General features: G+C 41.6%; 2 protein-coding genes across 5 annotated transcripts; both read left to right on the plus strand.

Moving 5' to 3' along the window:
- Window positions 1-454: 454 nt before the first annotated feature.
- On the plus strand, window positions 455-10,270 carry LOC135487903 (zinc finger protein 761-like). Of its 4 annotated transcripts, none has more exons than XM_064772123.1 (5): window positions 455-588; window positions 925-1,677; window positions 1,864-2,391; window positions 5,843-6,183; window positions 6,770-7,527. In XM_064772123.1, exons 2-5 carry the CDS (start codon window positions 985-987, stop codon window positions 7,110-7,112), a joined length of 1,905 nt encoding a protein of 634 aa, XP_064628193.1. In that variant the 5' UTR covers window positions 455-588; window positions 925-984; the 3' UTR covers window positions 7,113-7,527. The 4 variants fall into 4 exon arrangements, with proteins under 4 accessions (XP_064628193.1, XP_064628192.1, XP_064628194.1 ...); XM_064772122.1 differs by lacking the exons at window positions 5,843-6,183; window positions 6,770-7,527 and adding exons at window positions 3,937-4,280; window positions 4,730-5,799; XM_064772124.1 differs by lacking the exons at window positions 5,843-6,183; window positions 6,770-7,527 and adding exons at window positions 3,937-4,280; window positions 4,600-4,630.
- On the plus strand, window positions 9,794-11,576 carry LOC135487940 (zinc finger protein 70-like). Its single transcript, XM_064772240.1, has 2 exons — window positions 9,794-9,884; window positions 10,278-11,576. The coding sequence occupies exons 1-2, from the start codon at window positions 9,879-9,881 to the stop codon at window positions 11,367-11,369; spliced, it is 1,098 nt and encodes a 365-aa protein (XP_064628310.1). The 5' UTR covers window positions 9,794-9,878; the 3' UTR covers window positions 11,370-11,576.
- Window positions 11,577-12,093: the final 517 nt, after the last annotated feature.

The following is a 12,093-nucleotide window of genomic DNA, read 5'->3' on the forward strand; positions in this document are numbered from 1 at the left end:
GAATGTCTGCCAGGAAATTGTGAGATGCAAACTTAGACCAAGTTAGATTAAAGTACATGTACTGGAATAACGTCCAGCTTATGCATGTCAGAGTGACAGAGATAAATTAGCTCAATCCAAGGAAAAGGGTCAGGATGAAGCAAAAAATGGTAGGGTTGTGACTGTCTTCGGTACCAAGTACTAACAGACAATAGTCGGTCAATTTGACACATACAAATACAAGTTCTTCCGATTTGCAGGATACCCCCCCCCCCCGCCCCGATGCACACTTAATCAAGATTTGAGTAACCAGCCTATTCGAAAAATTGGCTGTCACTTGGGCAGAACACGGGTTCCGCGTGTGTAAATTTGATTTGGAGCGAAACGACAGGGGGCGAAACGGTCAGGGACCGAAAGGACCGGATATCATCTGGTCATTTCCGAAACTCCTTCTGGATCTCTGCAAGTCCGAAAACATCGCATGCATGGCGTGCGTTTTGTGAATTTGATGTGTTTTTGTCGAAATGAACATAAAAATGTCGGATTATTCCAAATTGATCAGCGTTTATGTTGGCGACAAAGTCGGAAATTTGGCCCGTACCTTGAGATGTATGATTTATCATATTGGTTCACCTGTTTTTAGTTAAATTACTTTATTGGTGCAAAATATTTTTGTTTTGTACAGGTTGTCACAAAAAAGGGCGAAAAACTTCAGATTAGGGCCTACCCAGATTATCTTCATTCCAAACTTCACAATAACAACGGGGCCAACGATGTGAAAATCCTCTATACACAAAAGACGGCGTGGTCATGTTGTTTTATCGTTTTTTGTGTTTGTCCCATTCCCAATGTAATGTTATTTAATATTTTTTGTCATTTTCTTGGATAGTCGACGTACCTTTTCATGTCAATATCATTCTAATGCTGAATTTGTTTTCTTTGCAGACAGTCTTGAGTCCAAATGAAGTAAAGATATTATCTCTTTAATTTGATGTTGATGAGCAGATGATACTGAAGGACGGCATCATGTCGGTGGCAGAAACAGAAGAAGAATTCAGTCCAATTCAGGAATACAGTCCAAGTGAGGGACAAGATGAAAGCTGCTCTTTTGAGAATATGCAAACGGAGCTGCACTGTAAAGGTGCTGTGCTTACGAAGGCGTGGTCAGACCTGTTTAGATTCATTACAAAATATCAGGCAGAACTTGTGATGAAAGAAAATTCCGTTGAAATAGCAGGGAAGGAAATTGAGGAGAGGAAAAAACATTTGGAAGTAATTGCTGATAGTGGTCATGATGAAACGTTACAAGATGTGATTTATACAAAGGAAAGAATGTTGAGAAAAGCACAATCTGAACTTGATGTCAAGGACAGAATGTTACAAGAGGTGCAGTCAGAATTGTCCAGTAATACAGAACTGTTAGAAAAATCTCAATGTGATCTTTTAAAGAAACAAAATGACCTTGTTCAATATCGAGGGAATGTTGAACAGTTGAAATCCGAGTTGAATGTGAAACAGGAACAAATCAAAATCAAAGACACTTTGCTGAAAAAGTTACAGAATCAACTCATGAAGGAAAATGCGGAGCTGAAAGAACAGTTGGAGCTTGAACGACGGGCGCTACAGTTGGAGAAACAATCGCATGACTTGACGAAAAGAACCATGTCGTCCCCAGGTCTTAATACAAGAAAGCGTGCAGTAAGTATTTTTCAAAAAAGTGGTGTTATTGTCTTTATAATGTCAATATGGTATATGTCTGATGACACATTTCATTTGCATTACAGAATGACCACATGTATACATATCCCCAAATCTTGACCCCATGTAGACAGGTGACTGAAACACACCTTGAAAATAGTTTAATTTCTATATTTTGTTTTTCAGAGGATGAGTGCAGACGCTGCTACTGTGGTAGAAATTTCAGATTCTCCTCCAACCCTCGACCTCTCCGACAGAAAAAACTTTGGATTGTCCAACGTCATTTCTAAGTCTGAGTCACAGACACAGTCATCGGAACAAGGACGAAGAGTTTCTTCAAGACTCAAGAGCCGAACCAGTACATCACGGTCATCGACAGATCATTCCAGTCATTTACACCACATGCCCCCTGCCAGTACGTCTTCATCTCAAGTGACTTACACAACGCCTCAAAAAGACGCCAAATTCCCAGAAACATTCATGGCATCCCAAGGTAACAACGCACCAGTCAGTGATTCAACTGGTGTGACCAGTGACACGTATTTCCCACTGAGCGTTTCGGAGGACACCAAGCTGATTGACATTTCAAGTATGAAAGTAGACAGTGATATCCAAGGTGACGTGCCTCCAGTGAGTCCCAGCGCCAGCGATAATGAGGGTGATGTGACCATATCAGAGCTTATACAAAGTCCAGAGGGCAGCACTGATGCAAAGGTAGGCGTCTATTTTCTTCTGAAGTTGTGATTTTTAAGTGACAGCAGTCTTGTGTTGAGAAATGATGCTCTAAATGAATGTCATCAACCCTGTGTTCTCGGAATGGTTGAAAACCATCTCAAACTCTTGGGAAATCATTTGGAGTCGTCAGGCATACAAACTGCATGACACGCTAATTTCAAGTACATTCATTCAAAACTAATCTTCCTGGACGAAATGCATTTTTCATCGACTGGCTGCCTTTGAGTTCTCTCCGACACGAAACTGCTGACACTACATTTAAGACAGGTATTAAAGAGACGTGTCAACTAGAGTAGAAACTTAGAATAAATTTTTGGACACCCAAGGTTCTTCATTTCATTCACATGACTAGCTTGAAGATTGCTTTCCACCACAAACATACTTGTATATAATGAGCAATAAAACCATACCGATAGGTACTGTCACATTCAAGTTTTGTTTTTATTTGACTTGACTAACCCACAGTGTGCAGATGACACCATTGGCCTTGTGATAGAATTACATTGTGATCGTGTTTTAATATTTTTCAATCAAGTTTATTTGTCTGCCAGTGTTTTTTTGGTAGAAATATGAGAACCTGGGCAAAGTTTGGCATTGAAGAGGCCTGTTTCAGAATCTTTGACGATAGCCGGGAGTTCTAGTGCAGATTACAATGCCGAGGACATGAATGATGATGATGATGATGATGTTAAGGATAGAGCAGGTGATAATGATGAACCTGTTGACAATGCGTCTAGTAGTGATGACACGCCTGGTGGAGTTGACGCATCTGGTGACAGGATGATGATGATGATGATGATGATGATGACAGGTCTGGTGATGTGTTGGAAATGATCATAGTAATGATGGATCTGGTGATGATGAATACCTGTGGAAATATTCGAAAGAACATTTTCCTTCTCTTGTTTTCAGGTGCTTGGGGTCCTTATCTTTCAAGATGACGATCATGCATTGGCCCCTGCCATTGATAACAGAATTGATACCATTGGGAGGCTGACTGAGCGCCACTTTCCCTCCAGGAAACCAGACAGTGATACGTGGAGGAACCCATTAGCAAGATGCAGGGTGTGCACCAAGAGAGGCCTACGACGTGTCTCAAAGTACATCTGTGCAAAGTGTCCGAGTCAGCCTGGGTTGTGTGTCACGCCATGCTTTGAAGTTTGGCACACCAAAGAGGACTGCTGCTGATTCGTGACTATTCTCTGGACTGTAAACATGGCCGATAAGGACTCAATCCAGCTGCCTATCAATTATCGATCGCGGATCAATACATGATCAATCAGTATTCATCATCTTGACCTTCAAGGTTTGGATCCACTGCGCCGACCTGGACTCTGTAACACCAAAATGAGGGAAGGTAACAGTCAGAGTACTGTTGAAGGTTCAGAATGGTTTTCATGGGAACATCATTATGTTTGATCTCCTTGCTGAACATCTCCCTCAATGTATTTTTAGAAACTTGCCAGGCTCCAATAAAGTCAAAAATATTGTACAATGATTTTTGTTGTTGTTGTTATCTTTCAGAATGGCGATGCTGGACTTCGTCTCGACTGTGAGGATGTTCCTGAGGGGGTGAAGGCTGCAGAAAGTAGTAGCCAAACTAAGGAGAAAAAAGACAATTTCATTTGCAAATTTTGTGGAAATGTTTACAAATCAATGAGCAGTCTTAAACGTCACGAACGTGTCCATATTGGAAAGGGGAGTACTTGCGACATCTGTCAAAAGCAGTACGCGGAAATTTACGATTTGAAACGACATATTGCAAGTGTACACGACAAGATTCGATACCCGTGTCCTGAGTGCCAAAAACAGTTCCGCAGCAAGTATTCATTGCAAAGGCACCTAGATGATCACAAAAAGATATTCAGGTAAGTCGTGTGACACTAATCGCTGATATGTGCAACAGAAGGATCTCGTTTGCAGGAAAAACGTCAGTGCCCATAGCTGCTGTGTTTCAATATTTCTTTTGCGCGTATAAAATATCAGTAGACCTTCCTGTTCGTAAAAGGTAAATCAAGTGACCCTGTTCTTTCTGCAACTCATTTCTCAAGAGGGAGTACCAAAGATTGTTGAAATCGACGAACTTGTATTCTGAAAATGATCCTTTTGTAAAGATATGATGTCAGCAAAAGTAATTGAAAAGACACGATTCGCGTCTTGTAAGTTACGACTTCTCTTCCATTGTAGATACAAGTTGTAAGTTACGACTTCTCTTCCGTTGTAGATACAAGTGCACCAAATGCTCGCCTCTTGTAAGTTACGACTTCTCTTCCGTTGTAGATACAAGTTGTAAGTTACGACTTCTCTTCCGTTGTAGATACAAGTGCACCAAATGCCAGCGAGGTTACAACAACAAGAACTCGTACAAGCATCACATGGAGCGGCACAATGGAGTCAAGCGCCACCTATGCCCATCGTGTGGAAAACTCTTCGTGCATGCTATAGATCGGGATCGTCACCATTATACCTGTGGGACTTCAAGATCTCCTTTCTCCTGTAGTGTTTGTGACAAGACCTTCAAGGATGAACGCTACCTAAAGGAACATGAAAGATACCACGCGGACCCTTCAGCTTTGAAATGCAAATTCTGTGAAAAAACTTTCCAGTATCAGGCAACTTTCTACAAACACAGGAAAATTTGTCAGAAAAAGCCCAAATAGGCTTGATATAGAGTCTTATATGGGAGTACTAATGAACCTCCCTTAGCGGACACCTCAATTAGCAGGACACCCTCTATCAAGGACACTTATATTGGCCATTTGCATTCAATATGACTTTCATAATCAGGACACGACTCTCTTGAGGACAGCATTCCTCTCTATTATGGACAGTATTCATCTAAGGTGTCCTTGATAGAGAGGTTTCAATGTATCAGTAGTTCATCCTTTCGCATGGCATGTTTAGCTCCCGGACTAACTCTTATGCATAATAATATGGACTTGATCTCTTTGTCAACTTGGACTATCAGAATGACTTCAAACTTTGTTGTGTTATATGAACTTAAGCTGGAGACTGAAGTGTCTTGAGATAATGTCAGACTGGATCTAATGACAATCTGTTTAGAGTCTAATGGAGGATGTTCCTGCATGCCAAAAATTAGAGAGTCAACACACTTTTACATAAATGTATTGGTGTCACATACACAGAAATTTGATTTCAGTCGGAGTCATTAGCACTAGTTCAGCATTATCCCAAGACACTCAGCTTCTGGGACCAAGTGCATTGCCCTTCTTTATTCCCATATTTCTGTATCATCAAGGTTCCATTTCAAGCATACTCAATACTGATGCTCTTCTTTATGTTAGCCAAAGCTGAAGTGACTTATCCAGGACGAACCTCCACAATCTATATTTGGAAAGGGACCAATAAAATCTGAAAAATCTTAAACTGATTTTGTTTTTGTTTTTACCCGTCGTCTGTTATCTTTCAGAATGTTGATGCTGGACTTCTTCTCGACTGTGAGGCTAATCCTCAGGAGACGACTGAAGGGAGTTTCAGCCAAGCTAAGGAGAAAAAAGACAATTTCATCTGTAAATTTTGTGGAAATGTTTACAAATCAGTGGGCAGTCTTAAACGTCATGAACGTGTCCATAATGGAAATGGGTTTACTTGTGACTTCTGTCAAAAACAATACCCAGAAGTTTACCAGCTGAAACGACATATTGCAAGTGTACACGACAAGATCCGATACCCGTGTCCCGAGTGCCGAAAACAGTTTTGCAGCAAGTCTAATTTGCAGAAGCACCTAGACGATCACAAAAAGATATTCAGGTAAATTGTTGTTCTTTAAATTAATAACAGTGTTCACAGAATAACGCAGGTATGGCACCTGTGTCTCACAGGGACTAAGTACGAGGCCAGCGCTGTACCTTTTCAGTTGCAGAAATAAGGTGGATGAAATAATGCATTTTCTTTAATATACATACATACATACAAATAGCATTTATATAGCGCAAAATCCAATTAGAAAAATTGCTCAGCTGCGCTTAACAAAAACACTGTTCAAATAGTTTGGTTTTTAATCTTCTTTTGAACTCGCTGACGGTGGAGCTGTTGCGGGTGTTAGTGTCCAGCGAGTTCCATAATTTGCTGGCATAAACTGTAAAGCTTCTGCCACCAAAAGTCTCAAGGCGATACCTGGGAGTCACCAACAACTCTTGGTTATCCGATCTCAGGGATCGCCCTGGGACATACGATGGCAGGATGTCCGAGATATATGATGGAGCCATGTTGTTTTTGGCTTTGAACACCATGAGTAAAACCTTGAAATCGATACGATATGGTATCGGAAGCCAGTGGAGAGTTCAACATCAACACTGCTAACTTCTTGTACGTTACGAATTCTCTTCCGTTGCAGATTCAAGTGCACCAAATGCCAGCGAGGTTACAACAACCAATTTTCCTTTAAGAATCACATGGACCGTCACAATGGAATCAAGCGCCACCTATGTCCATCTTGTGGAAAACTCTTCGTTCAGGTTGCTGATCGGGATCGGCACTATAATAGCTGTGGAAACTTGGTTGCTCCTCTCCGATGCAGTATTTGTGACAAGACTTTCAGAGACACACGTTACCTGAAGGAACACGAAAATTACCATCTGGATCCTTCTGCTTTGAAATGCAAATTCTGTGGGAAGACTTTCCAGTATTCTGGAAATTTACACCACCACAGGAAAACTTGTCAGAAGAGAACAGAGTGATGGAAATACGTGTAGTTCTTTCCTCTTGCATGCAACTGGAGGAACCGGACTATAACTGTGATGTGTGATAATATGGACTTCACTGTTTGCAATCAACTTGGAACTGTCAAAATAACGAAACTTTTTTGTGTTGTATGAACTTGTTTGAAGGAGTAATGTCTTTATGCAGACAGGGGGCGCTAGTGACCAATCACGAGTCGTTCAAGGATGCATCTATTTCTAATAAAAAGTGTACTCACTTTATTCTATAAACTTCTCATACTGTTTCCATGCATGTGAGTGATATCATGTGTGTCTTCAGGATGATTTGTACATGGTCCTACCTTTGAATAGCCAGTACAGCCGGGTTTCGAGGATGGTTTCTTTCATATTTCCAAAAACTATAGGAACTTGTACTTAACAGGTCCCCCCCCCCCCCCCCCCTCGACACCATGAGATTTGATGTTGAAGTCTATATTGAATAGATGAATGGATGGTGGGTTCTGAAATGACAGTAATTAACTTTTTTATTCCAGGGTGTCATACATGAACTAATTGGACAATCTCGCACCACTGCGCTGCACCAAAAGACTCCAATTGACCAAATGGTCTTCTTTATCATTTCAGAACCAAAATCTAGAAGTGAGGCAGGAGAGTGATGGAACTTGTCTAAAAATGTGCTCTTCACCAAAAAAATATACGTGTCGAATTGGTGACGAAGCATTCCCATCGAAACAATCCCTTGGACATCACATTCTAGTGCATTCCACTGAGGCTCATAAGTGCTCTCAGTGCGAGAAAGCGTATATCACAAAATGGCGTCTCCAGCAGCATATGTTAATCCACACTGGAGAGAAACCATATGAGTGTGAGGATTGTGATTTTTTCTCAAAAAAGGTGGCAGCGTTGAGAGTTCACATGAGAAACGAACATGGCAAGATTCACGAGTTCTCCGGTCTCCCGTTTAGTAAGCCAGCACCGATTGCCAGTGCTGTTGTCGCTGCACAAATCTCGAGTCAGTCAAGTCAGTCTTTGGATTCAAATATTGTAGCAGATTCTGAAGCGATTCTCGAGGAGGAATCAAACTTTGTCATTGGCTCTCAAAAAATACGTTGCGATCTCTGTGACTTGGTTTTCCCTTCTGCCCAGTCCCTTGTGGAACATCGACAGACTCACGTGACTGTAATATCAGGATCGTCTAATCGATCATCCGAATCTGAAATTATAGCTTCTTCCGAGGTAGCCGTGGAAAGATCAATCTTAAGAGTTAAACTGAGGCGTTGTGATGAGTTGGTTCCCATTTCCAAGCAAACATTTAGAGTAAACCAACGTACTCACACTGATGAACCGTCAAACCAGTACGAATCCGATACGGTGGTTTCATCTTCTGAATCAGCTGGACAAGAGGAATCAAACTTGGACAGTTGTTCTCAAGATGTCTATTGCAGTGTCTGCAACTTGGTTTTGCCGTCGGAGCGATCTCTGCGGTTACACCGCCGTACTCACACCGACATGACCAATGACAAGTCACACGTATGTTCAGTTTGTGACGAGACATTCCAGCGAGCAGACGACCTACAAAAACACGAGTTGGTGCACAAAGTTCAGAAAACTTTTGTGTGCCCTTTTTGTCAAGAAACGTGCCAGTCAAAGATTGATTTACAGAATCATATCTTGCTTCATGGAGATAAATCCAAAAGTGTTCCAGATCGCCAAGACAGAGGAGAAAAATCTAAGTCAAATACGTTGGAGTGTTCAATTTGCCACAAGTGGTTTGTGTCGCAGTCGGTCCTCAAGGTGCACCTCACCTCGCACACAGATGAAAGACCTTGGGAATGTTCTATCTGTAATAAGAGGTTCCGACAGAGAGCTGGGCGTGATAAACATGAACTGATTCACAAGGGGATTAAACCGGTCCAATGTCCTGTGTGCCAGAAGGATTTCAGGGCAAAGTTTGCTTTGCAACACCACATGCGGGTGCACAATAAGAAACCTAGAAATGAGCAGTGTCCAGTTTGTGGTAAGCTTTTTGCGACGAAAGGCCTGTTGAAGTCTCATCAGCGTAGCCATTCGAATGACTGTCCTTGGGAATGTTCAACGTGTGGGAAATTCTTCAAGACGAGGGGGGGTCGTAGTTTTCATCAGATGAACCACACTGGAGAAAAACCATTCAAATGTGATCTCTGCAAGAAATCGTTTCGCACAAAATTTGAGTTTAGGTTTCATGTGATGTATCATGCCCGGATGGCTGGTAAGAAACCTAAGCCAAATTACTTCAGACCTCGCGTAGAAACATTACAAGATACTGCAGTCGATTCACAGGAGATTTCAACAGCTGTTGCAGGATCAACGGATGTTTTAGCGGATGTTGCGAACACACAGATTCTGACAGGTTCTTTAGGGACGCAGGCGATTATAGCAGAAGGTGCCGATCCTGATATGTTCTTGATCAAAACCGTAAATGATAAACAAATGGCTTTGATCAAAATTCCGCAGGAATCACAGAGGGCTGTTCGGGAAGCTGCAGGAGTGATTCATTCAGTTGAAGAGGGGCAAACAGCAACCGCGGGATTGGAAAGTGGACAGAGTGTTGTGGACAGTCAGATCTCATCAGCCACAAGCAGCTTGACTTTAGGGGTCGACACGAATATGACCAAGAACCCGAACGCTGGTCCCAATGTTTATAAGTGCAACGTCTGCCAGAAGGTGTTCATGACACAGCGTCTGCTAGATGTTCACATGTGTAAAAAACTGACAAATTAAAGAGAAAAAAATGAACTGAACTGAATGAGAGTTGGTGATAGATTAGATTCGACAAGCCAGGGAAGGCATTCTATTAAAAACAAATGTTTTATTATTTTATGGTGCGGTTTCTGTGCGAGCTTTCCATCATAATGAATCATCATAATGAAATGTATACAATTTCTAATGACGTTTTTTGACGACAATGACAACATTTAAACATTTTTACCTCAAAAGTGGGCGGCTTTGTGAAACTGCATTTCACCTACCTGTCTATAGTCAGCCTTTAGGGTAACATCCATATGGTGGCTCTTTGCGGTGATAATTTTTGCAAGTTATACTTCTGAATTTGAAAATGAAACCGTTATTGCAGGTCCTGGTTGTCAATCTTTGTGTCATATTTCTCAAGGTTATTGTAAGGTCTTCCTGTGTTTCTCATTTCAGAGTACTAGGGAGTTGGAGGATGAATTGTTGTCAGCCGCCTTATCTTCAGATGGTGCCATCCCAGTTGGTGCAACTTTAACAATTGATGATGCGGCGGTCAGCTCAGGAAAAGGCGTGAGACCTGGTACCAGTGCCAGTTATGGTACAACAGATATTGGTACAGTCCCTGTTGTTAATGTCACTTTTAACAGTGCTGGTACAATGGGGGCGACACCTGCAGCTCGTCCTAGCAATGGTCCCAGTACAGTTAAGAAAACAAAATGGAGGAGACGAAAACCAGAGCCAAAGAAATTCAAATGCGAATATTGTGAGATGGCTTTCTCGACTAGTTCAGGTGTAATAATTCATACACGAACTCATACTGGTGATAAACCTTTTAAATGCTCAATGTGTTCAAAGGCGTTTGCGCGGGAAGACAGTTTAAGAAATCATGTCATGATCCATACCGGAGAGAAACCAAGTAAATGTTCGATCTGCGGGAAAAGCTTCAGAGAGAAGAAGTCATTGAGATATCATCTGCTGACACACAAGGAGTTGATTCCTGCGATAAACCGCATTGTTGAGGAACAAAGTCATGAAGCTGGAACGATCAATCCTATTTACAAATGCAGGATTTGCCAGAAGGTGACTCGGGGGATGGGAAAATATAAAATACATTTGATTCGGCACAGAGAGTTGGCACCAGCCCTTCACAGTATTATGAATGAACAAAAAACTGACCGGAAGATTCGAGCTACAGTACCAAAGAAACATATACAATGTTCTCTGTGTTTGAAAATTTTTGAGAAGAACTCGCTTTTTAAAATTCATTTTCGTACCCATACCGGTGAAAAACCATTCCTGTGTTCAGTTTGCGGGAAGTCTTGTACAACAGATGGCAGCCTTTCTAAACATATGCAAACTCACTTTGGAATTGAGAGCTGTAAAACAAAGCAATGTCCTTATTGCGATAAGGCTTTTAGAGATGTGACTGGTTTGCGTGAACATCAAAGGATTCATACAGGAGAGATGCCATATACCTGTCATCTTTGTGGAAAATCGTTCAGATTTAAATCAAACCTTAATGCCCACTTGCGCATACATAGGAAGTGAATTTAAGAGGGAAAAATGGGTTTTCAGTAGATAAGAGTGTCCTTAATAGAGAGGTGTCTGCTAAGGGAGGTTCCACTGTAATTTACTTCGTTGCTGAAACTGACTATTCTGTTTGTGAAATTCTTCATTGTTCAGTGTGACACAGGCATTTTGTGAATAGATTGAGTATATTTGTATCCGTGTATTTGGTAGGTAGCCATTAGGAAGTATAAATAAAGAGATTTTCTAATGATAAATATTTCAGTGGTGCTGTTAGTGAGTTGGCTCATAATTCCCTCTTGCCAGATGAGCGGAGAAAATATCCTTTGATTGATCTGCTTGGAGAACAGTCGACCCCACAACTCAGCCATTTTGTTTTCCTACAACCAGGACTGCAGTTGATCATCAGAAAAGAAGTGAATTGGAGACAGACGATAGACCAGTCTTTAGTTGGTTGTGATATTGTCTCTTGGTGGAGACGCCTCCTAATTTGGATCAGTCTGTCAGTTTGATTGAGGTGCAACAACTAGTCTATGGGTGGTGCGCTTGGGTTAACTTGTGCCAAGACAACTGGCATGTTTGATCCCGTGATCGGACCGGACATAAAGACAACTGGAGACGCCTCCTCTGCTTGTGTCTCTTCTTGGTACTACAAGTACCACAAGATCACAACCTCATCGTAAACCTCCCGCAAGCAAAACTACATTACTGCTTCGCCGCTGTAGACACCCAGGGGTTAATGATC

Source organism: Lineus longissimus, chromosome 5, assembly GCF_910592395.1.
Source record: "Lineus longissimus chromosome 5, tnLinLong1.2, whole genome shotgun sequence".
Taxonomy (NCBI): Eukaryota; Metazoa; Nemertea; class Pilidiophora; order Heteronemertea; family Lineidae; genus Lineus; species Lineus longissimus.

Excerpts from the sequence above, each read along its gene's own strand:
- LOC135487903 (XM_064772121.1), top strand. The coding sequence starts at position 985 with ATGATACTGAAGGACGGCATCATGTCGGTGGCAGAAACAGAAGAAGAA. Across the intron at positions 1,678-1,863 it reads TTAATACAAGAAAGCGTGCA|AGGATGAGTGCAGACGCTGC; the intron begins GTAAGTATTTTT and ends TTTGTTTTTCAG. Across the intron at positions 2,392-7,718 it reads AGGGCAGCACTGATGCAAAG|AACCAAAATCTAGAAGTGAG; the intron begins GTAGGCGTCTAT and ends TTATCATTTCAG.